At 42.2% G+C, this 27,068-nt stretch overlaps 1 protein-coding gene across 1 annotated transcript in view; it reads left to right on the top strand.

Annotated features, from left to right (window-relative positions):
• The window catches only part of VPS13B (vacuolar protein sorting 13 homolog B), a 968,736-nt gene that overhangs the window by 114,639 nt on the left and 827,029 nt on the right, over positions 1-27,068 (top strand). The window contains exon 8 of the mRNA XM_066578394.1: positions 22,762-23,021. Coding sequence (XP_066434491.1) covers positions 22,762-23,021 — 260 coding nt within the window. The remainder of the gene's footprint in view (positions 1-22,761; positions 23,022-27,068) is intronic.

Here is a 27,068-nt window from a genome sequence, read left to right as displayed (position 1 = left end):
TCAATTTTTAAAGGATGAATTATCCCTTTACACACTATATCCATCTTCCCATTTATTTTTTTGGTCTTCTGTATGGAAGATGAAAAATTAAATTTGCAATAACTGTTTAATAAGTAACTTATTTTGATTAAGAAAAGTCCTACCGCTGTGCAGATCTATGTTTTCCCTATCCTCTCCACGACAGCACAACCTGAGATTTCCCCTCCACCCCACGCACACCCTCTATAGTATCTGAGATACCCTTGTTGACGTTGCCCTTTGTTTTACCCATTTAGGGGGACAAAAAAATCTTCTGTTTCTGTGAGTGTAAAAATCTGAAAATGCGGTGCATGCAGGAGAAAGCTGCTGCATACACTGTTATGTAAGTTCTGTATTGCTGAGGTTATAAAAGAAGAGTCAGAAGGGTTCACGTCAGATATTAGGCTACTTGTGAGGGATGAAGTTCACTCTGCCTTGTCTGAATCACGGGCAACAACACCCTGGCCTTCCTCTTCAATAAGAAGTGGTAGATGAGCTAGCGGCAGCGGAAACTTGTCAGACCCAGAAAGAAGTCTAGTGGTTTCTGACGACGACGGTTTAATTCAAGATTTCTCATATGAAACAGATGAGCATAGAAAGTTCTAGCTTAATCCAGAAGATATAGAGGAACTGATAAAGGCTGTAAGGGCTAAACTTGATCTGGCAGAGCCCAGTAAGCAAAGATCAGTTCAAGAAGTAATTTTCAGGGAATTTGGTGAAAGAGAGACACACTTTCCTGGTCCATAAAAAGATCCATAAGATCATAAAAGAGGGGAACAAACCAGACGGAAGGTCCTTTTTTCTTAGAGGGATTAAAAGAAGGTATCCCTTCTCTGAGGACGTCTCTGCAGCCTGGAAGTAAGTACCTAGGGTGGATATTCCCGTGGCTAAGGCCTTAGTCAGACGGGCGTTTTTTCGCGCTATTTGCGCATGCGTCCGGCAATTTTTTAAAACCATTGCTTTGCAATGGTATCGGACACATGAGCGCTTTTTATGCGCTCGTCCGATAAATTATAGAACAGAAATCGCAGATCGCACCTATCTGCGATTCCTGTTCTCTTCTCTATATGCGCTCAATGGGGCCGGCGGCAGCAGCGCCGACCCCATTGAGAACATATAGAAGACAAATCATTCTTCTCTGCCACAGCTGTAACAGCTGTGGCAGAGAAGAACGATGTTTGCCCATTGAATTCAATGGAGCCGGCAATACAGCCAATCAGGGGGCAGGTCTGAATTACACCCCCTTTACACCCACTGCAGGCCGGCTGCGCGGAACTCCGGCTGCCGGGAGCAGGTGAGTATATATATATATTTTTTATTTTAACACTTTTCTGGATGAATTGCAGGGAAGGGCTCATATATTTAAGCCCTTCTCGACAATTCATCCCACACTCGCCCGCAGCGCGTTGCTTTCAATGTAGCCGGCTGTATTGCCGGCTCCATTGAATTCAATGCGCTGGACAGCTCCGGCCCGTTTCTAATGAAACGCGGCTAGGAGCAGATTTTCAGGCGATTTTCGGGCACCGGTCACGCGATTTGCGGATGCGCATCCGTCATGTGATCCGCAAATCGCGCAAAAAAACGCCCGTCTGACTAAGGCCTCAGGTGGCAAAACAAACAATCTTACAGTTTGAGGGTTCCACTCAGCTTAAAGGTACTACGGATCGAAATGTGGAGGGCTTACTTAAAAAGACTTGGGAAGCCACTTCATGCCTATGAAAACCCAGAGGTGGCAGCCACCTGCGTGATTCCTTGCCAGTTTTAGGCCCAGTGTCCACTTGCATGCATGGATTTCACTGCTGAATCCCACAGCGGAATCCAGCCGTGCCAGCAGACGTGGACAGGACAAGGCATTTTCTTACTTGCCCAGATCCAGCACAGGTCTCCTCTGTGCCGGACGGATCTTCTTTCTTCTTCTTTGCAACGTTATTCAGTAGGTTAAAAAGAAGGTAGAGGGAAGGGAGTATTACTACAGGTTTAGACTACAAAGAGTTTATCATCTGTTTACCGCTGAGATATATAGGTCTATATAAAAACTGTAGACACAAAACGAAAGAAAATTTAGCTTGTATGCAAAGTTGCTTCAGTTGTCGTTTTATTTACATAGAAGCAATAAAAATAGTAAAGATCTATTGTACAACTGTGTGCCATCAGTATCTGTCTTTGTTTTCTACTAGGCAATACTAATTTGTATTTGCACAATAGAAAAGAATAGCAATATGGAGGCAAAAAATAGGTCTTGCTGCATCTTCAAAATGCCACCATAAAAAGCATGGCCATGTGAATAGATGAATAAATTTACATTAGCTCCGTATTGTGGTCCCGAAAACACGAACCAAATACCAAAGCTAAAATACCCTTCTCTGAAACCAGCCTTAGACCAATGAAGGGAAGCATTCTTCATATACCTTTTTATATGGCATTATAAGAATGGTCCTAGCTACTTATACTGCATATACCTGTTCAGTTGCAGAAGTGCTTGGAATATTTGCCAAATGTTGCTTTGACTTTTCTGTAAAATGTTTATTTGGTTCTGTGAATAAAACTTGAAACACAAAGCTCCTTTTTACTTATTCTTTACAGAAGTATTGTATCAAGATAAAGTATCGACTGTAACATCTGGGGACCAGTAGCCCCTTTGCTGGTCTCATATAAACTTCCATATGCATCTTTGGTTTCTCAAGAATTCTCAGAAAATCTTCAAAGTGTTGGTTTTGCCGTCAGTCTCTGTACATAACAGCCCATTGGGGAAACGGAAAGATTCAAATCGCCCCCCCTCAATTCAGTCACTGCCCTATTATTTTTTTATTTTTACCTATGCCCTATATCTTTTTTTCTCATTCATCACATAAGAGAAAATGCTAAGCTGCATATATACTATCTAAAAGAGTGAGGTAATACTGAATTAAATGTAATTTAGGATTTTATTTTATTTAAACAAGATTAGTACATTATTATTCAATGTAACTCCCTATAGATTTAGAATAATAGGAACTTAGAAAAATTCAGCCTTAGGCCCCCTATCCATGGGAGAGGCGGAATATCGCTAGCGATATTCCGCCGCTGGGCACCAGGGGAGAGAACTGACAGTTCTCTGCGGTGAGCCTATCGCCGCTGGAAATCGCCGCATGCCGCGATTTGAATGCCTTGAGTGGAGAATCGCTATGACAAGGGGGTGCTAGTGGACAAGGGGGTGCGCTTTCCATAGCATGCAAAGCGTGCACTGCATTACTCAAGGCTGGATTATCTGCGAGTAACACAATGCAAGATCCTCCTAGGACGGGAGCCCTTAACTGGAAAAAAAAAAAAAAAATGCAGTATTTTCCTATTTGAGGACTTTCCGTGTTGAAGGGACTGTCTGGTTCCAGATGACTTTTTAACTCTAACTTTCAATGTGTTAAAATAAAATTAGCAATACTTACCAGTCCACAGCTTGGTCATCCAGCACTGCAGCCCCACTGTCCTCCTGGTCTTTGTTGTGGAACAGAAACCCCCTGACTGGTGCCATTCAGAGGCCACAGCATTCTACTGGCATCACTGCTCAGTTACTGGGAGCCTTGATGTGAGGAGAACAGCACCTGACCAGTGCAGCAGTCAAGTGGTTTCCGTTCTATAATCAGGACTGGAAGGACCGTGGGTCTGCAGCGCTGGGTTGCTGGGACTGAGGATAGGTAAGGACTGCTGGTTTTACTATTTTCATAACACATTTAAATCTAAAATTAAAATTGTCCAGCAACTGAACGACCCATTTAATGAACTGTCATTTTAATGTACGTATGACTTGTCACCCAACTTTCTGCAGTCCCAGAATATAACATAATCCCGGATTTTATCCCTTAAGCCATGCTCGCACGTTTGGCTGCAAAATCTGCATTTGTTATTTTAAACTCTGCAGCATGCCCTAATGGCCATGCAGATTTTGTCTGCAGAGTGAATGGGACTATGTAAGTGTTGCATCTCTCCCGTGTGAAATCCAGGATAACAGAATACGTTTTAGCGTGCACAATGATAGGTATTGTAAACTAATAGGAAAAACTGAGATAGGAGGAGAGGAGTAAGTTTACTAGAATTTACAGTTTAAGTAGAATGAGTTGGTGATGCAATGGAAAGAAGTGCTAATAATGTGTAGGGGATATATGTGAATACTGAGAGGGATAATAAATAATGCTAAATGAGCTAGGCACCCAGCTGGGACTTGTGAAAACACAGACATAAGGATGGCTTCACATTAACTTCTATTTAAGCTCCGTTTACACAGCAGTTCTTCAAACAACTGGTAAATGATTGATAGAAAATTTACCATTATCTGATTTATTCATGCCGCCATTTTTAAACGCACAACCGTTTGTAGCATATAGTTTAAAAGTCAGGTGAGATACAGATACCAATGGCACTAATAATCAACACCATTTTAATTTATGTGCCATCCATTTTAATGAATGGTAAACAATGGTTTTATTGTTAAAGCTTCTGATATATGCTGTAGTTGATGAACAGTAGCCGAATGCGGATTACAGCTAATTTCCTGACTGCAGCTGGACCTGCTATTGCTTCCAGTAACAAGTCCAGGTGCAGTCTGGCAATTAACTGCAATCGACATGTGGTTACTCGGATCGGCCACAGTGTGTACTGTCACCCTCATGTTGGGATTTAATTTTTTGCATTCACATGGGGCGGTTTCGGATGCAGTAAAAACCACATGCTTTTTTTGCTGTGGTTTTTATTACAAATGCAGCAAAACTGCATACAGTATTTCCGGTGGGGTTTTTATCACATCCAAACCCCTTGTGAATGCACCCTAAGGCCAGGCTCACACAAATGGATTTGAATTGTGCATTACATGGTGGATGTACCCTGTAATTTGCGGGCAATTAAATACATTGACTTACGCTGTTTTGCTCACATATGCATGTATGAATCGCATATTACGCGAGCGGAAAAGAAAACACGTCATATTCTTTTTTTGTCACATGTTAGGCTTGAGAGAACCCATTGTTCTCTATGGGCGCGTAATCAACGCTGTCCATACGCAATTACATTGTGACAAAGTGGGAAATTTAAACAAAAAAAAGCAGGAAGACTACAGAATTGCTGCCATATGTGGCAATAGGCCAGCTCCACAGCAGTAAAACCCTGCGTGAATTATGCAGCATTTTATGTATAGGGCCGAGTGAGCCCAGCCTGAGCAAGGTGATAATTATTGTAATTGCTTGGAAATGTATTTCAAAAGATCAATAATATCCTTGCACACGCTGCAGTCGTTGATCCACTGTAACCCATATGTGGATTATTGAGCGTTGCTGTACATAACCCAGACTTGCCGATTGATTTGAAACTGTAAAAGGTCTAAGTGCCTCCCAGCAATAAGTAATGATCAGCCTCAGGTCTCATGCACTGGATTTTTACTACGGAATCCAGATCGGGCGTCCACCTCTGGATTCCGCAGCAATAACCCTCCATAGCACGTTATGGAAAAAGGATTCTTCAAACACATGAGGGGAAACCAATTGCGGTTTCCGCTCGTGGATGAAAAATCTCAGCAGACTCCATATCACTGCGGTTCCCGCATGGACAGCTTCCATTGAAGTCAATAGAAGCCGTCGGTCAGCGGCCCGGCCGCGGACTCCACTATAAAAGCAGGAGTTCTTTTTAAAAAAAATTTAAAACATCTGTCAGGGCCCGATTCTGCGCGCGATTCTGTAGCGGAATCTGACCCGCCCGTGGGCATTTGACCTCATCGTGTGTGGGCAGCCGTGTGCAGGAGCCCTTATTCTTCTGGGCTTTTCCTCCACAAGAATAAGTGTTTTATCTTTTAAATGGTTTATACTACTTCCAAAATTACTTTTTTAAAAACCAGCCAAGCCTTCAAGCTTAGCCTGAAATTTATAGACAATATTTTTATCACAGGGAGGAAAGCACATATACTCAACTTGGAGAGGGAATTGAACAATACCTATACTTCCAAAAAGTGGTTTAACCCCTTGAGTGGCACGCCCAGAAATTTTCCGGGACGAGCTCCACTGCTCATAGCGACATAGCCCTGAAGATTTCCGGGCTATGTATCACTATGGGAGCTGCAGAGCACAATGCCACAAGCTGTGGCAGTGTGCTCTGCCTGCACAGACCCACAGAGAACAAAGCAAGGGCTTTGAAAAACCAGCAGAAGATATTGCCGATATGCTGGCAATCTCCTGCTTTGTTTACAGGTTGCCATAGAGACCATCGGCTTGTCAGAAGCAAGGGGATGGTCTCTGTGGCAGGGAGAGCTTGGTGCTTGGCTGTGAGAGGACAGCTAGGTACCTGCTCTTACAGCAGAGATCAGAGAAAACCTCCGATCTCTGCTGTGTTAACCCTTTAGATGCGGCAGTCTATGTGACTGCAGCATGTAAAGGGCTGTCACCATCGGACCCCCAGAATGTGATCAGGGGGTCCTGATGGGTCCCTGTGGAAGTCCCCTAAAGGGACAAAAAAAAATTAAAATTAAAAAAATAAAAAAATAATAAAAAAATAATAAAAACACTTGTCTCCCTTTACTTTGTAAAAAATCAAAAATACAATCACACATGTGGTATCCATGCGTCGTAATGACCCAGAGAAGGAAGTTAGTACATTATTTAACCCCTTAATGACATGGCCCCTTTTTTTCTTTTTTCCCCATTTCTTTTTTTCCTCCCCCCTGTTTAAAAAAATCACAACTTGTCCCTCAAAAAACAAGCCCTTATATGGCCATGTCAATGGAAAAATGAAAAAGTAATGGCTCTTGAGACGCAACTGCAAAATTAGTTGAAATTCAATGATTAGACCATTTTAAAAAACCTGCCCTGGTGGGCACGACAGGGTGGTAGGAAACCCGCCACTCAAGGGGTTAATGCATTCATATTGGCCAACAAATCTACACTTAGTGCCAGTTTACTAGAAGCCCATTAGAAGGTAATTATGAGGTTGTATTACTCTCCTGACAGCCTGGTTGCCTTGTTTTCTGGTACTTCCGGGACTTACTGGAGAGATTGTGGACAAAGAAGTACGCTTCTCCATGCGTGTTGGAGCTGGGAGTGTTTAAAGCTCATGTGGAACTCGGTGTTCCATCTAATTAAAAAAGATTACAAAAATAGGTATAAATCCCAAACCAAGCAATAGCTGTCCTTTTATTGAACATAGAAGCTGTCCCTGTAAGGTCTAGGAAACTGGTGGCCCATCTCCTAATCTCGGTGAAGGTTTCCATAGGAAGAAAATGGAAATGCAAAGATCCTCCATCCCTACAGTCAATAATTCAGCATGATTTCGAATCATTGACCTTTTGAGCAGCTATTTGCACTAAGGAATAACTTAGTACCAGCATTCACAGAAATGTGGCAACCCTGGCTGGATCACCATCAATTCTCAACAGGAGATGATCATTCTACTATTCACCAGCTGTAAGAGTTAAAGGAAGAAGCCTCAACTCTTTTAAGGATTTCGTTAAAAATGATACTTTATATTGCACGTTGATGGGAAAAGTGGCACTTTCTATGTTTTCAAGTCAGTTTCCCCCACACCACTACCCATCCCTCCTCCCATCTTCTTTCCCTATGTTGAATTGTTGAAAAAAATGAAAAGAGCAGAAATAATGTGGAAATAATCTGTTATCATGAAACCAATACTGTTCATCTTTTTCAATAAAAATTATTGGAATTAAAACCTGCCAGGCCTAGAGAGCAGTATCCCGTCCTGAAGGCATGGCTCTCAGAACGTCTCACCATGACAGAACAAAAGATTGTCGCCTGAGCGACTGAAGGGTGTTTCCATGGGGTTGGGCTACTTTCTGATGTCATTGCCAGCTTGTGATCTTTCTTCCACGCATATTACACGTTGTCCATATGCATATACCTGCGGAAAACCGCACCCATATGCGACCTTTCGAGATTCGTTACTGCGATCATTTGCAGGTTTTCCGCTGCAAGTATCCTCAAGCGGAATCCGACCCGTTCATGTGAGCCCAGCCTTATATATACGTAGGAGCGAACTATAGAATAGAGAAGGCTGATGAGTGCAGTAGACTAGCTAGTAGTAGTTAGCAGGTTGTTGGGCTGATTTTATAACTTGAATCATACAATTAAACTTGCAGTAATTTCTAAAATAAGTAAAACAGGAGTCCCTTCCCCCTCCCACCCAGAACAGTAACTTTTGTCTTAGTTATGGAAGACTCCTTGTGCAGCATAGCTGCAAAACACTTAGCTCTCAGTCAGCGAGACATTTTAATGAATTACAAAATCAAATGTATTTTCTCACCTGTGAGGCGCACACCGGGCTTTTCATCCAAATATGTTCTCCCAGGTCAGAAGAATTTCTCTGTGGTTGTGTGTGGGTTTATATTACCTGAAATGTTTGGAGGCAAGATAAATGTGTGTGTGCATGTGAATGCACATAAATATACATAGCACAGCTGCACAACTTATACCATAATTGATCCATTTAGCTTGTTTGGACTCTGTTCTTTTATATTATAAGCAAGCCTTTTCCACACATGGCATGCTGGAATGGTTAACTCTTGGGGTGGGGGTATGGTGAACTGGCTTCAAGGGAAGTAATGTGTTTTCTTGAGGCATGACCCAAAATCAAATGACTTTAAAGCGTCATGAAATTTGTCTGGAGTTCCTGCAAATTTTTGATACATATCGTAAATGTTAATGTTGCTTATAGTTAGTTCACTCCAAAATTCCACAACAATGTAAATAAAGCGCTGCGGAATAAGTTGGCGCTATACAAATAAAGATTATTATTAAATAAATGGGTCTTAAAAATCTGCTGTAGAAAATAGATGTGCTATGGATTTTCAAGTCTGCAGCATGCTTCATATGTTGTACAAACATGATGGATTTTCACTGTTGGTTTCATTCATTGCAATGTAATGAATGAATTCAGCGTTGAAAGTCCACCCAAAAATCTTATTTACTCCACTGTATATGCCCATACCCATGGGGTCATTTTCCCTTTATAAGACCTTGTTTTTGGATTCAGATTATGACTGCTACACCCAGATCCATTCTAATTCTGCTGAATTCAATACTGTAGGGTCCTGGTAAAGCCATAGTAGGTCTGGGTGTTAAAGCTGTTAGAGTCCAGCCAAAGACTATCGCCAAATTTGTAGGAGGAATTTTTTTAGTAGTTGTAATACCATTGAGCTTTTTCCAAAGTATAAATAAAAGTTGTGTAAGTGAAACGTTGTACATCTTCCTGACATACTTTAGGTTAAAATGTATCACTATTTTCCGGATTAGAGATGAGCGAATTTTCGTAAGTTTTGATTTGGTTGGTTTGCTGTATTTTGGTAAAAATTTCGGTTATTTAACCAGTAGTAATTGTTCTAGCCTGGTGGTGGTAGCGCCTCTTCTGTGGCTCAGCAGGTAGTTTTTTTTAGGTGCTGAGGTCCTAGGTTTAAATCTGAGAACATCTGTATTGGAGTTTGTATGTGCTACCTGTGTTTTATACTAATCACCTTTATCTTTAAATGATCTGGAGGAGGGAATTGAGGGGAAACTAATCCAATTTGCAGACAATACAAATCTAGGAGGGATAGATAACCCTAGAGGAGAGAGAGAGTATTCACAAAGATCTAGAAAAGCTTGAACAGTGGGCAGCAACTAACAGAATGGTATTTAACAAGGAGAAATGCAAAGTCCTACATCTGGGCAAGAAAAATGAAAAGAACGGGAGGAAATGGGCTAAACAGCAGCACATGTGAAAAATCCTTGGGTATACTAATAGATCATAGACTGAACATGTGATGCAGCAGCCAAAAAGGGAACCACAATTCTGGGATGTGTTTAGAGAAGCATAGAGTCTAGATCACGTGAGGTAATTATGCCCCTCTACTCTTCCTTTGGCCGCCTGTACACAGACTGAGTTTTGCTGCTGAATCTGCGGTGGACGTTCGCACAGCAGATCTGCAGCATGTACAGTTCATAGCATGATATGGGAAATTGATTCTTCCTGTATACAAGCGGAAACCAATTGCGCTCGCGGAGTGCAAATCGCAGCATGCTCCATTTTTGAAGTCGATGGAAGCCTTCCAATTCGCAGCCCTTCCGCAATTGGTATTACAGAAAGGTCGTGGACTCCGCGTCATCGCTAGGCGATGACACAGGAAAAGCGTGAGTTTAAAAAAAACAAAAAACTGTGCTGCGCATGTCCAACGGAGATCCGTGTGGACCATTCACATACAGAAAAAGAAGAGACTACAAGTATGTGTGGACGCTGCTGCTGCCAAGTTCGGATTCCGCTGCATGCTCCCGCCTGCGGAATCCTGCTCTGCCGTGTGCAGGCAGGCTTAGTCAGACCTCATCTGGAATACTGTGTCCAGTTCTGGGCACCTCAATTTTAAAATATTGAGCAAGTTCAGAGAAGAGTTGCCAAAATGGTGAGCGGTCTGCAAATCATGTCCTATGAGGAACGGTTAAAGGATCTGGGAATGTTTAGCTTGTAAAAAAAGAAGGCTGAGAGGAGACCTAATAGCTGCCTACAAATATCTGAAGGGCTGTCACAGTGCAGAGGGATTAGCCCTATTCTCACTTGTACAAGGAAAGACTAGGAAGCAATGGGATGAAACTGAAATGGAGGAAGCACAAATTAGATAGTAGACCGTGAGGGTGATCAGTGAATGGAACAGGTTGCCATGGGAAGTGGTGAGTTCACCTTCAATGGAAGTGTTCAAGCAAAGGCTGGACAAATATCCGTCTGGGATGATTTAGTGATCCTGCACTGAGCAGGGGGTTGGAGGTCCCTTCCAACTCTACCATTTTATGATCTTATTTAACTCTATGCAGATGATGTCCTTGGTCACATTTGAAAGGTACTGCAAGGTAAGAGTGCTAACCACTGAGCCACCCTGCTTCTCCTTCCTCTTTCTGAGGAGCTATATAAATAAAGCGCCACACGATTTAAAAGAAAACGTGTTTCTTCAGACCAGGGGTCATCTTTTTCTATTCTCCATGATTCAGTTCTGATGTCTATGTCCCTTTCGTGTGAGCCTTGCCTAACATTCATTAATGGCAGACCTATGGGACAGGCAAGGTTCCACATTATAGACAAGCTAATCTCGTTGCATGACATTTCCTGCTAAAAAAAAGAAAAAACCAGTGAAATGTCTGATGCAGCAATTCATCTCTAATGAAGTAGAGTACAACCAAGACAAAAGTCAGTGAATTGGAGGTACATCATTATAGGTTATATTTTTTCAAAGTTTGTCGGATGTGCCATGTGCTAAAATTAATGAGTCTGTCGTGCTTTTGAAGTTGAAAGCAGAAGAGTGAAACAGTAGAGCAACAGGTAATTCATCTTTTGGATACTTCATCTGTTTGTAAAGAAGATATTGCCTACACTTTTGCTGATGAATTATCAATCTTTTAACACTTGGTTGACTGCTCGAGATTATGGTAAAAGGTCCAGGGAAATTGGTAAATATTTTAAGTATAAACTTTTGGTTAGTTTTGTTGTTTTAATGTATTGAAGTGTTGATTCTTTATATCCACGAGAGGCTCTGATCACACGGACGTCATTCTTATGTGATATTGGAGCATGGATATTTAATAGAGATGAGCGAGCATACTCGCTAAGGACACTTGCTCGAGCGAGCATTGTCCTTAGCGAGTACCTGCCCACTCGGAAGAAAAGGTTCGGGTGCCGGCGCGGGTGAGCGGTGAGTTGCGGGAGTGAGCAGGAGGGAGAGAGAGATCTCCCCCCTGCTCTCCCCCGACGCTCCTCGCCCCCCGCCGGCAGCTGAACCTTTTCTTCCGAACGGGCAGGTACTCGCTAAGGACAATGCTCGCTCGAGCAATTGTCCTTAGCGAGTATGCTCGCTCATCTCTAATATTTAAGTTGGTTGATGGACTGTTAATTGATTGCCTAAACTTGGGGTACCTCTACATTAACCAACTATCGTTCAGATAGTCGCTCAGAATAGGCGCATGTTTACTAGAATGCTGGAACCAATGCAACCTCTTTTTCTCAGCATTTCTTGTTGCGCTTCTAATAATTTTCTGCATGTTCACAGTATTGGCCTTGCGAGAAAACAAAATGTTCTCTTTGCTGGTAAAGACCTGCATTGCTTCAGCCCATGTGCCAGACCCTGTGACAAGAGAGGGTTAAGATAACTCTGTAAGTTGTCTTTCTGCACACAAGTGAGGTCATTCCTCAGGCTCTGTAGGCAGCTGTGCTCTTTCTAACCTTTCCTTTCAAGGTCTAAACTTGGTTCATAATATGTCTGTCAGAACTGATTTCTTTCTGATCCAGAAGCAACAGCTAGCAGGAACAGATTAATTGCTCTCTCACCCCAAAGGTGCTTGGCTGCAGTGCAAGGCAGAGGTGATGTCAGTCAAGAAGCGTGTGTCATTGGTATGATTACACATGCTAGTAAATTGCTATATGTGTACCAGATGACCCTCTTTTTTTTTTTTTTTTTTTTGGTACATTCATGCTGAAATTCTGAAAATGTTTCTGGCAAATAGAGCTTATTAAAAACACCCAGATGTCAATTATTTCATTACAAGGCCCCATTCACAGAGTGCTACAATGACACAAGTTTGTATATTAGCGAATTACATCTACTTTAATATAGTTAGAGAGCCATGTATGGATGTGAAAGCTAGACTGTGAAAAAAGCTGATAGGGGGATTGATGCGTTTGAGCTGTGGTGCTGGTGAAAGCTGCTGCGTATACTCTGGACGAAGAGAGGAACAAACAGAGAAATCCTGAATCGTATAAGACCCGATCTATCACTGGAGGGGAAGATGACCGGACTCAGACTCACGGATTTTAGCCATGCTATGCGAGCAGAGTTGCTAGAAAAATCTATAAGGCTTGGACAGATTAGTGGCAAAAGAAGACCTGACCGCCAAAGAACACGATGGCTGATACTGTCAGAGCTGATACTGGCATGGATATCACACAACTGAAAGAAGCAGTTCAAAACCGAAAAACATGGAGGCAGCTCAGCTCGCCTTTAGGAGCATCTTGAGTCGTGAACGATGCAATGGCTAGCACCAACTTAAAGAGGATCCATCTGCATATTAAGCAGCTGTTTAAGGGCAGCATAGTATATGAGAACAAGTCTAATCATTGATTAGCACAGACGGCACAAAAATTGTGCTGTTTTACCAATAGCTGCTGTCAAAATAATATAGCAGACTGTATTTATGAGTACACAAATGGTGTTTTGTCTCTGCTATAAGTGTATAGTTTCAAAATAAATGCAGTGGTCACGTGTGCTGCTCTTTGTTGATATGATTTCTCAGCCAATCATTGGGCTCAACAGTCATGTGCTCTTAGTGTACAGCAGTAACTGGCTGGAGTGTTTATGTGAATAGTCAACGGCACATGACCACTGCAAAAGCGTCAAGGCATTGGATCCGACTGAAGCTGCAGCGCTGGGTTTACTTGGCATACATTCCCATGTAGTGAAAAATGGTGTGGATGGTCCGCTTTTGCCGAACGGAGCAGAAAAAATGGAACCCATTAATGCAGATGTGAGCGAGTCCTTATTCTGAAATCCTGCAGCATTTTAGAATAAACATTTTTTGAAACTTGGGAGTTGTGGGAGCGTAGCCATGTCAGCTTCTCCCCTCTTGGGTTGCTTAGTGTGATTGCTCTCTCCCTATACAAACAGGAGAGATCAATTACTGTAGGCAAACCAAGCTGAGGAGAAATGGGGTCGGCGCTGCTTCGGCCTGACTCCAAGCTCCATGTGCAGTGCTCTTCAACGTATACTTAAGGCCCTTTTACAAGCAAAGACAATCTTTCAAATGACTGAAAGATTGAAAGACTTAGCTATCTATTTGCATTAAGTGTTAATGGCCATTCATGGTCATTAACATTTTATCATCTTCATTTGCATGTAAAAGAACCTTTACCAGTTGTTTGCAGAGCCCAGTGTGTGTTTAAACACACACTCAGCTGTGCAAATGCTGCCCACACATTCCATTGTTCTCCTCATGGCTAGTATAAACATGCTGCCAGGAGAACATCCTGCAGTCTTTTGAAAGATGAGCGAAATACATTCAAATGGAATGTATTTGCTCAGTCTTTCAATGGCTGAACGATGGATTTTAAGTGAACCGAAATCCATTGTTCAAACGAAAAGTGCACAATTACCGCATTTACATGTAACGTTTTTGCTCATTTCCGGCCCTTAAATGATTTTTGAGCAATAATCTTTGCGTGTAAAAGGACCCTTTATTCTAAAATGCGGCAGCATTTCAGAATAAGATATGCCTGCAATGTAGATATCTGTCCCGGTCTATACTACCCATAGTTCAGGCAGTATGAACCTGGTGATAGCTTCCCTTTAAAGGGGATTGTACAAGATTAAAAAAAAAACACAACAAAAAAAACCAACAAACCATAGCTGCTTTCTTCACATCAGTCTATTGTTTACTTTGTGCCTGTGCTGACGAATTGCTTGCCACTTAGGCTGTTCTGACCAGACTGTTAAAAGGTGTTGAGACCAGTGGGATGCATGAGGGCACACACACAAGGTGACTGCACACAGGACACCCTCAACAAAACCACAAGTAGAGAGGATCATTTGATCATCCAACAAGCACAAGCAGCTTCAACTGCTTTTTGTGTCCGCCACCCAGAGACAGGTAGCACACTTTCCATGCACTTGACTGTAGGACGTTTGATCTCATGACACGCATTGCGTGTGCTGCCTTTGACACCCACCAACCGTCGCCTCAGTTTGCAGTGGTGTCATGAATGATGAAACTGGACTGTTACAGAGTGGAACCAGGTTGTCTTAAGCGACAAATCCAAGTTTAGTTTAGGAATGGACGACAGCCATGTTTTGTAGAGTCCTAGGAGTGAGCACCTCAGTTATGCCTTTGCCATGGAGCAACACACTTCCCCCACTGCTGGTGTGATAGTCTGGGGGACCATTGCAGATAAGTCAGACTAGTCATGATATGGGGGACAATGACAGTTAAATGATATGTTTAGGACATCCTGCAGCCACATGTATTCCTCAATGGCGGCTTCTAAGAGGCATTTTCTAGCAGACTAATGCTTGGCCACACAGGAGTGTCACAGAAATGCCTCTGCAACATTGCCACTTTTCAGTGGCCTTCTGTTGCCAGCTTTATTGCCAATAGAACATGTATGGGACTATCTGGGACGCCAACTTCGACAGCCTACGAGTCTGTACGATCTAGAGGATCAGTTACAGCAAATGTGGACCGATGTGCCACAAGATACCATACGGAACCTGTATGCCTTCATGCCTGCCTGTATTGCATCTTGCATGCAAGCTATAGGCGGCCAACGGTACTAGAGCCCCATGCCTGCCTGTATCACATTTGCATGCAAGCTAGAAGAGGTACATCAGGGTAGTAGATCCTCCCTTCAAGTGATGAGTTTTCTGTAATTATTTTATCCTTTTGCTCTGATATTGTAATCGCTTATACTAATGTTATAATCACACATACATTTTCATTTGATTTTGACAACTCCTACTTAGTGCTTTATTTTTTTTTTCTTACAAGGTGTATAATGCAAGTAATGGTGTTTCAAACTTTCTGTATGGGAGATACCCTGACTCCTTACTGAATTTTGTAGTTAATTTCATCCTCTGCAATGCAAAACATAAAATGCATTGCAAAATTCATAATATGTAAAAAGAAAAAAAGTTTGATAATGTGTTAGCCAGTTGCAAAAAATGTGATTGCTCTCAGTAAGAGAAATAAAATAAAATTCTTGTAGATATGATGCCTTTTAATGACTAACAAAATAAAATAAATACTGCTATTAAACACAATTTCTTGTTAGCTGTTGAATTATGTCACATCTACTAGGATTCCATTTTATTTCTCTTAGGCCGCTTTCATACGGCCGAGAAACTCGCATGAGATTTTGAATGGAGTCATATACATGAGCGATTTTTGTGTCATGCTCTGTCTTTTCATGTTCATCACTCATTGATTTCAATGGGACTTTTAATGCATCGCATGGCTCTCGCATACTGTGCGATGCATTGTTTCCTATTAAAATCACATGTAGAACTCGCCCAAGAGAATCAGAATTTTTAGATGCTATGCGTTTTTGCACGACAATTGCGCAAAATCTCGGCTCGATATTGCTCTAGTCTGTGTGTAGGTAGCATGAGAGTAATAAAGTTTTTCAAATAATAGAACACACCATGTTTGATCCAAAGTGGGTTTACAATTCCTGTTATATTAGTACATTTTTCTTTTTATATATAAACTATATGTTGGGTGATTTTGTTTGTTTTTACGTCTATGCAAGTACAGGGAAGACCTTGATGTTAGCACAGCGGAGATGATTATAAGTGAAGTGTCTGGTTAGGACTCTTTTATCTGGATTCCCAGACACCTGTATGCTAAATAATTGTCACCTAGTTAGTAAGATAACCTTCCACAGGTCAAGGAAAGCAAAAGGTCAAATCTAATAGTATTACAAGGCATAATGAAAAAAGTTTGGTACCATGTTAGCCAGTAGAGCCAAATGTGATTCTTCCCAACAAGACAAAAACAAGTAATCTTGTAGATATGATACCTTTTAATACCTAACAAAAATACATGATGTTAGTGCGAGTTTCCAAACCGACGCAGGGTTCTTCTTCAGGTTTAAATTACATAGATCCGAAATTATTTTGGTTCGAAAGCTCGCATTAAGATCATGTTTTTTTGTTAGCCTTTAAAAGGTATCATATCTACAAGATTACTTGGCTTCTATTACAAGGCAGATATATGTTTATCTTGAGTTCTCAAGAAAATGAATGCCCAGATAATTTAATCAGATGTTTATGGTATTGTATGAATAATATTTTTGCTTTTATACATAAAGCTGATATTTTTCTATTCTAAACTTTTCTATACTGTTTATTGATATTTTAATTCTTATATCTTTGAGAATGGCCAGACAACCTGGTATGTTTGCCTAGACGACTGAATCAACTGCTTTACCAGCTGTGGTTTCTGCCGACACCTTTCAATTTCATAAAGGTCTGAGACCCCACCTTTTGAGACGCCTATCTATTCAGCTAGTTCTCTATTTTCCATAAACATAAAGAGGTTTTCCAGGGAGAATACTACTGTAGTAGACAATAGTTAATCGGCTGAGGTCTGTCGCTCAGGACCCCAACCGATCAACTAAGCGGGCGCATGCGGTCATCGCCACAAATACACAGATGTCGAAGCTAAAGCAGCGGAAGTCTCTGTGCCGGCCTTTGTGTAGTGGCCGGTGCTTGTAACTGCAGGCACAGCTTGCGTTGATTTTAATTAGAGCCGTGTTTGCAGTTACAAGTGCTTGCCACTACACAGAGCTCGGAGCAGAAACTTCCGCTGCTTACGCTACGACCTGTGTGTGTTTGCGGCACTGACAGCATGCGCCTGCTCAGCTGATCGGTCAGGGTCCCCCGCAACGGAGCCCAGACTATCAACTATAGGTCATCATTAGTATTCTCCCGGGAAAATCCCTTTAAGTTGAAAGAGCTTCGTACATGTGTGCCCATCAAATCATTCACTCTCCTACAAAAGGTACAGTTGAAAACTACACGAGTACTGCTTAGGAAAACTGGTGGTGAAAACATGGTGTTAAATACGTGTTGTTTTGCAGTGCTTTTTTCTAAATGGGATAGTTCAAGGAGAAATACCTAAAATAAATTGATCTAGTTTTAGCTCATGTTTCTGTATGCCATGTTTTTCCTTGCGGTCGTTAATGGACAAGTACAGTATTGGCATATGAGCAGAGATTTGAGCTTTTAGCTGCACTATACTTTGAGTTGAATTAGCATAGCGGCTGACCTCGGCTTGATTAATACATCATAGGTACATTTCTAAAGTAAGTCTTGTTCAATTAGCCTGATTCTAGCACATTGCTGTACAAAATTTCCTTCTTATTGTTTAAGGTAGGAGCAGGAGAAAGTGAACTGTAACTTTAAGAGACTTCCAAACCGTTCTTTATCTTTTCTTTGTTTTAATATATAGCATCTTTATACAGCTTTTAGCCTTAAATACGGTGTAAGCACATGGGAGATGACTTGGCAGCCTGTTTTGGAACTACTTGGCTTTCAAAAGTAAATTAATCCCAGTTCACTGCTTAGTGGGGTTCCAGTATATGTACATGTTATTCACATCTCTACAGTCTTATTCTGCGGCTGGCGAAAGGAAGTTCTCTTTTAACTTTTCAAAAGATTCCTGTTAAACCAGTGAACAAAACATATCCCAGTGGGCAACTTGGGTTTCTCCATGTGTTGGCCTTCAGTGTGATTTGTCAATGTTTTCAACATGTAGAATTATAATGAAACAACTCTGTTCAGAAGCTGAAATGGAAATTTTCATTTCACGGTTACTTGTGTGTAGAGCGGGTGTGCAAACTTTTATTCCCACTTACATGACAGATTTACTTGTTTCATAGCTTGTCTCTCTAGTCAGTGTTCAATTAAAAAAATCATTGCACACTGCACATATGAAGTTTCATAGGAGACATTAAAGTAAAACCATTATTAAATATACTATATTTGTGTGCCCACTGACAGCTGCCCCCGATAGCAGTTGATTGCTAGTGCTGCCAAGCCAATTATTGATGACCTATCCTAGTGGTAGTTCATCAGTAATAAAGCCCAGAATATTCCTTTAATGAAATGGCGACACACGTATTAAAATTTGAAATTCTCTGGCTATAAGAATGAAACCTAATCTCTGTGAACTTCTACAAGGTGGACAAAAGAAAATTTGGCTAGCACCTCACTCTTTAAAAAAAAAATAAAAAATTTGTCCTTGGTGTCCATAGTAACCAATCAGCGTGGCTTTCATTTTAACTCAGCAGTATAAAAAGTGGAAGCTGCACTGTGATTGGTTGCTGTAGGCAACAAAGACATTTTCTTATAGACCGCTTTCATAAGAGGGTGGTGGGTGGATGGGTATGCAGTGTGGGCTACTTTTCCATGGCCCACCCTGTATACTTTTAAAGACTTCCGGAGACATTTATCAACTGAAAAATTGAATTAAAAAAAGTCGCAAGTTTTAGTGCAAGCCCATGTTGCACAAAAAAGTGAACTTTTTGAAATATACACAGTTCACGAGAGTTTTGTAGAAAAGGGGCGTGGCTTATTGAGGAGTGGATTGTCCAGCTTAGTCCACTAGATTTAAGTATAATTAATGCGAGTAATGTAATCTACCAGAAATTTACTCAAGCTCATAGCTAGCATAGATTTCTGTTTAGGTTCATGCACAGCCTGAGATGAGCCTGATGTCTACAGAGATGTGATATTTCATATATTCGATGCATATTACTCCAATGGGGATTACCGTATATACTCGAGTATAAGCCGACCCGAGTATAAGCCAAGACAATAAGTTTCACCACAAAAAACTGGGAAAACTTATTGACTTGAGTATAAGCCGAGCTATACTCGAGTATATACTAGGTTAAAAAAAAACCCTCCATACACACTTCCCAGCCTGCATCTGTGTCTGTGCGACAAGCTGCTTGAATTCTCCCTGCTGTCATCCCCTGCCGTCCTCTCTGCTTGGCTCTGTCAGTGCTGTGTAAGTAAGTGCTGTGATTGGATTGAGCGCCAGCCAATCACAGCTGGTGCTCGATCCAATCACAGCGCACGCTTACACAGCACTGACAGCAGGGGATTTGAAAGCTGAGCAGGGAGAATCCTAAAGCAGCTTGATTGGCTGTGAATGATCGAGCATTGGTTGTGATTGGCTGACGCTCGATCCAATCACAGCTCTTACTTACACAGCGCTGACGGCGGGGGATGACAGAGCCGCGCAAAGAGGACAGCGGAGGATGACAGCGGAGAGAATTCAAGCAACTTGCCGCACCACTGCCGGAGACACAGACGCCGGCTGGGAGGTGAGTATGGGAGTATGGAGGTTTTTTTTAAGCCTTCCCTGACTCGAGTATAAGCCGAGGAGGGCTTTTTCAGCACAAAAAAAATGTGCTGAAAAACTAGGCTTATACTTGAGTATATACAGTAAATTTAGTTTGCGTTTAAAACACTTGTTTTATTAATTTCTCTCCAGTTTGTTTTTAATGTTTTACCCTACACAGCCCTTGGCAAACAGATGGGTTCAGAAGCGAGGTACAGCAGGGGGAAATAAATTAAGCTCGAAAGGTACCCTTGGGCCTGGGCAAACAAAGGTGGTCAAACTGCTTCTCTGGCTACTTGATACACACTGTGTATTAGTATGCATCGTTAGCTTAACCCTTTGATGCCCAGAATGTACATTTTACGTCCTGGAGGTTCAGGGTTTTTATGGAAGGGTTTGAGGGTTGACCCTGTTCCATACAATGTGGATACTGATTGTTTATTTCAGCCAACATTCGCCTGCAACAGCTCTGATCAGCACTGCCGCTGATCGCATGTGTTAATCTTTTAAATGCAGCCACCAATTCTGACAGCAGCATTTAAATGCCCCGATCAGAGTTGGGGAATCACAAATGGCCCACCGCGATGAGATCAGTGGGTGACGTTTGGTTGCCATGGCAGCTGGGGGCTTTCTGGAAGCCCCTAAGTCTGCCATTGCAGATTGCCTATTAAGCTGTGTCTGTGGCATGGCTGGATAGACTGCATGACAGATCGCAGTATGATTACATCATATTACAGCATACTGCATGAGCGATCAAACCATTGCAAGTTCTTGTTCCCTATGAGGACTCCACTTACAATGTTTTAAAAAGTTTTTTAGTACATTTTATGGTACATTAAATAGCACCATTGAAAAATGCAACTCAAATCAGAAAAAAACAAGTCCTCAGACATCTATTTTGATGTATAAATAAGAGCTATGATTTTTGCTGCTCACGTGAGCAGTTCTGGTCAGTTAACCCTTTCCAATCCAATGTCAGGCCTGCCCCGACATCATAATTTCCCTCCACAGCTCTGATGTTGGGGCAGGCCCGACACTGCAGTGCAGGAGTGCATCTGCACCCGATTGTCAGACACATCGGGTGCAGATACACTCCTGCACTGGTCCTCATTGAGGACCCCCAAGGAGAAGGCAGAAAGGGTTTTTAAAGGCCTTCTCCTTTACACATTACATAGCGCTCAATTAGCGCTATGCAATGCATGGAGATTCCGGACGGCGATCACATGAACGCCAAGCCGGGAGCCTGCACTGTGGGGGTGGGGGTGGGGGTGGGGGGCTGCTTACCTGTCCGGCGTCTTCCGCATTATCCCTTCTGTCTCCCGGCTCGGCGATCATGTGACCGCTGGGTGCCACCTGACCCCAGCGGTCACATGATCACCGAGCCGGGAGGCAGAAGGGAGAATGCGGAAGACGCCGGACAGGTAAGCAGCCCCCCCCCAGTGCAGTGAGCACCTGCACCCTCCTGAACTCTGTCAGTTCAGGAGGGTGCAGGGAAATGTATTTTTTCTCATCCATTCTCACCAGCTCCAATTTATTTGGAGCTGGGGAGAATGGCTGAGAAAATGTAATTGGATTGGAAAGGGTTAAAGTATGTAGCATCTTAGACTTTTGATGCATACCAATGCACAGTGTTCATCAGGTAGTCAGAAAATGTGGTAAGGCCATCTTTGTTTGTCCAGATTTAGAGGGTCATTTTAACAAATGTACTTCCTCTTAGAGCTATGGTTCTCATTATCAACAATAGGAGACCACAGAATATTTGTAAAGGCCCATTTACACCAGCCAATGATCGCAAAAAAAAATCGCTGATCGGTGACCGTTTTAGTGATAATTGGTGTGTGTAAATGTGCATGCATCGTGTGCTTTTCAGGCACTGTTAGCTGATCATTAAATTCAATCTAACCTATAAAACATCCTTCACTATCATGAGTAGTTTTCCATGGGGAGTGCTGATTGTCTCCCCATGGAGAACAAAGGATCTAAGCACAGATAATAGCCCTGGGGCTATTAACTGCATTCAGGGAAAGCTTCATTTGCACACCTAATTGGTACTTAAGTAGCTACTTAATGCAAAATGATTGCTCAAAGCTGTCACTCAAAGTGTCACTTGAGTAATCTTTGAGCAATCATCTGCTGGTGTAAATGGGCCTTAAAGGGGTTGTCTCGCGAAAGCAAGTGGGGGTATACACTTCTGTATGGCCATATTAATTAGCACTTTGTAATATACATCGTGCATTAAATATGAGCCAAACAGAAGTTATTCACTTACCTGCTCCGTTGCTAGCGTCCTCGTTTCCATGGTGCCGTCTAATTTCAGCGTCTAATCTCCCGATTAGACGCACTTGCACAGTCCGGTCTTCTCCCTTCTGAATGGGGCCGCTCGTGCCGGAGAGCTGCTCCTCGTAGCTCCGCCCCGTCACGTGTGCCGATTCCAGCCAATCAGGAGGCTGGAATCGGCAATGGAACGCACAGAGCCCACGGTGCACCATGGGAGAAGACCTGCGGTCCACCGTGGGTGAAGATCCCGGCGGCCATCTTCGCAAGGTAAGTAAGAAGTCACTGGAGCGCGGGGATTCGGGTAAGTACTATCCGGGTTTTTTTTTAAACCCCTGCATCGGGTTTGTCTCGCGCCGAACAGGGGGGCTATTGAAAAAAAAAAAAAAACGTTTCGGCGGGGGACAACCCCTTTAACTTGAAGTTTAATGTGTACTATATTTATATAAACTGATTAGAATATCTTCAGTAAGTAAACGTTACGTTTTGTTTATCTCTTTCACAAATGTATGTATGAATTATTTAATCTAGAATTATAGTTATGTTATGACTGATAACAAATTTAAGTTATTTTGTATTTCTCTGTGTTTTGCAGGATCGGAAGAAGAACTTGCAGGTGTGCAGTTTCCAACACAGGAAATGTACCCTATGCAAGATGATGACCAGCAAGGATGGGTGTCATGGGCTTGGTCTTTTGTTCCAGCCATTGTAAGTTATGGTAATGACATTGAAGGAGAAGATGGCTACATGGGATCCGAAGATGGAAGTGTAACACAGGGTCACCAATCACAGCAATCTAAGGATCCAATCATCTCCATAGGTTTCTATTGCACAAAAGCCACAGTTACATTCAAGGTCTGTTATTTATATTGCTGTGTATTGATTTATGTGAGTTTTTTGATGTGTAAGAATTTGACAAGTGCCAAATGATATCGGCAGTCACTTATCTGGTCTTTTACACTGGCTGATTCAGACTCTATGGGAGATTAGGACCCCATTTACACATAAAGATAATCGCTCAAAACTCACTCAAATGATAGTTTGAGTGATAGTTTTGAGCAATCATCTTTAAATACTTTATAGTAGCCAATTAGCTACTATAGAGCTATGCAGGCAGAGCGGGACACTGTGGCCACTATGAGAACAATACAATTGCTTTGCATAAGCTAACAGATGTATTCTTCTTAGTGCTGACTGCTAGTGTCCCTGCTGTGAATTCACAGCAGGACCCAAGCACAGAGAATCTTATCAGCACAGCCACCTGATAACATCCTGCTCTGCTAATAACAGCTGATCGCTCAGTTCTAGCAAGCTTAGAATTCAGCGATTAGCGACTTGTGCACAAAAACAGCATGATGTCCCTGCATTTAGACAGAACGAGCATCGCTGAAAAGATGGCTTTGAGCGTTTTTTTGGTTTTTTTTAGCGATTCTCATTGTGTCTAAATGGGCCTTACCGCGATCATTCATTCAGTCCTCCCCTCCCCCCAATTCATTTTCATTGCTGTTGGCAGTACAACCCCAATTCTCATGGGGAGATGGACTAAAAAGAACAATACATTTTTCTGGCTGCACAAACATTTGCCGCTTACTGCTTTATTTGCACGTGGAAATAATTGGGTGAACAAGCATACTTAACAGGTTGTTATTGATGGCACGTCCTCAAGATAGGCCATTGATAGCATATCGGCAAGGGTCTGGAGCGGAGCACCCCGCCGATTTGCTATTCGCTGGGCCACTGCACACTGACTTTGCTTTGAGCTGATTTCTGCTTAAAGCGGATAGCTATGTTTTCACTACAGGCCAAGTTCTCATTCATTTTTGTGAGGATAGGTGATCAATAGCTCATAACAAGCAACCCCTTTTAAGGTTTGGTTCCCATATATCCAGTGTAGTTTCCTTTTGGCATGGTATCGAACCACTGGAGAGAAACTGGTGCCAGATATAACCCATTGTTCTCTATGGGATATTTTCTGGCATCCAACATTTCGGTTACGATGCTGGGTGTCTCCTGACATGGAAATGAAAAATGCGTCGTATATGGTTTCTATTCGCTATTTTAGGCTTTGAAATGGGATTAGTTGTGTCTGGCTCATGCATAAAGCACAACATAAGTGGTCCAATACAAAATATATAGGCGCATCCAGCCTTAAAGAAAGTCTGTTAATTGATTTTGCAAGTGTAAACTAATTGTGTTATAGCATTTGCCAAAGGTGGTCCAATGCAGAATGCAAATGACAGCAAATCCGTCTAATGGCAGAATCATCTCCTATGTTGGTCAGGACTCTCTTCACTTTCTTAACCCTGTTGACAAGCCCCTCTGAGACTCCTTGTGCTGGATCACAACTGATGACTCTTGCAGCGCCCTTGGACATTTGGTAATTGTGCCTGATATCATTTATGATGAGGACAGCCACCCGAAAGTCACTGCACATTCGCCGGATCTCGTAGTGCGGTGCAGACACACAGAGGGCCTTGAAACGCATGGCAAAGCGGAGGGGCATGTCACGAGGTCGAAGATGGTGGAAAGAGTCATAGCAGGAGATGATTGCTTAGCCAGTCATTTCGCTGTCGTTTGCATACTGTGCAAGTTGCACTGCAAGCAGACCATTTCACACGAGATGCTCTAACTGAACATCACACTGCAGATTTACGTTTTTGTCTCTTCCAGATGTTTAATTTGTTGCAGGTCATTTTTGCGTAGAAGATATGAAAGGGTTCTTCCTAGGATTTCACTATTGATTACCTATCCTCAAGAAATGTTAACATTAGTTAATTGGCTGAGGTTAGTGACAATTATTCACTGGGCCGTTGTTGTCAAGCAGATAGCTCTGTCACCATTGCAGTGGTTTGTTTTGCATTAAGTTCAGTGGGAGCTGTGCCTGCAACACCTTCCCAGGCCACTGCAATGTTGACAGTGCCGTCTGCTCCTGGCTCTGTCCGCAATGACAGCAAGCCGGGTGACTAGCTGATGGGTGAGTATCCCGAGAAAGTGGTCTCTGCCAATACACTATTGGCGACCTATCCCAAGGATAGGTCATCAATAGTAAAGTTCTGTTACACCCCTATAACACTTTCTACCCTCAAATGACCTGTAACAAATTAACAAACATCTCGCGGAGAAGAAAACTTACATCTGCAATGTAATGTTCAGTATGAGATTCACATGTTACACTGAGACGGAAAACATTAGCATTCATTGTTCTAGTTTCTTGCAAGGAATGTATGGAATTAATTTGTGGTTCATATTCGGTATTAAAAAGAAGTATCATATTTCGGCATTAGCATTCTGAGTGGTTGATACCATTCCAAGGAAATGGAGAAAAAAAATATGCCAAATTAAACGTAACATTTTCCTAATACTGTTGAAAATTGTTCTTGTAATGTTTGAGTTCTTTTAATCAATTAATTGCTTTTCCTCTGCAATAATTGCTGACAGCTGATGGGAAGGAAGGAGAGAAATTGAACTATATTGAAGACTTCAGATTTTTTTTTTCCTCGGAGATGTCTTGTTTCACTTCACACTCAGACATGTGTATCTGGTCATTGAATGACATTTGTCAAGCCTTAAAATCACGCTTACCACAACTTCAACATATCCTTATGGAAGAAAAGAATCCTTTTTTTTTTTTCTTCTTTTAATTCTAATTGAACTTGTAACTTTCATTCCTTCAGGAAACATTTAAGTTGTGGTACATACTGTTAAAGACCACACAATACATGTTTTACATGGTTTATCGCTCCGTAACATAAATCGCCCTACAATTTATTACCGGTAGTTCTTGTATCAAGCAGGGCTAACCATAGCCATCAAAACACCGAAATGTCTTTGTGGTAATGTCCTTCACCTGAGTGTTCATAAATCTTATGTATCAAGGGGAAAAAAGTTGCATTCTTGCCTTTAGTAATCCATCAGAGCTGTTTGCGTGTCTAATCAGAACATCATATGGTATATAGACATCATAGACTAAATTTCTCTGGCTCCGTTCTCCTCTTTCAGTCAACATGGAGAGCCGCTAACAAGCAGTGACTCTCGCTCTAGCAGAGTAGGGCCATCCATGTATTAAGGGTACTTGAAATACGATTATTGCTTGAATTCCTGCGGGAACCAGCGGCTTTGGGTGATATTTGCCCTATGTACACACGGCCACCAACAGGCCACTGAGCGAGAAATCACTCACCTGTCGGAGTGGCTTGGTTTTTAGAAGAGTTAGAAACCAAGCAACTGTGGGGCTATGTGATCAGGGCCTTTCAAGGTTGCACGACTCCTTTTTACTGTGAATGGAATCGGGCAGGTCAGAATGATCCCAGTCCGCTCTGTTTCCATTCAACTGAACTGTCCCTCCTATGTAAGCACAGGAGTGATTGACGGGCGTCAATCCACGGGACTTTTAAATTGGACCATCATTACAGGGGTTTTCCAGATCTTTTCCTTAAGATAGATAACAAGATTATCCTATCACCCCTATCAATTAACTGTTTTTAGGCGCTTTTTCATAGACCTGCGACATTTCGTCCGTTGATCACATGGCCTATCTGCTTCTCAGTCCTATTTAAGTAGGTGGGATTCAGCTGCAATTCCAGGTTCTGCTGTTATAAAAAATACAGAGCTGAGCCTGGTATTCAGTGAAGAGGTCACAGTGCTCATCCGAACGCCATGGCTCCTTCAAATAGCTAATCGGCAGGTGTGCTGGAAGCCAGACTGTCCCAGATTTGATATTGATGAATTTTCCTGAGGATTGGTCATCAGTACTCTCCTGAAAACCCCTTTTATCGCTAGCATGTAATACTACATCTCCCCAGTAGTGGCCACTGTAAGAAAAAGGACCAGCCAAACGTTTCCTAACAAAATCAGCTATCTGGTAGGGTGCTCAGGAGCCTGACCAATGCTGATATGATGACA

Source organism: Eleutherodactylus coqui, chromosome 9, assembly GCF_035609145.1.
Source record: "Eleutherodactylus coqui strain aEleCoq1 chromosome 9, aEleCoq1.hap1, whole genome shotgun sequence".
In the NCBI taxonomy this organism is placed as follows: domain Eukaryota; kingdom Metazoa; phylum Chordata; class Amphibia; order Anura; family Eleutherodactylidae; genus Eleutherodactylus; species Eleutherodactylus coqui.
Note: the sequence above shows the minus strand (reverse complement) of the source record. Positions and strands in the feature narration are given on the sequence as shown.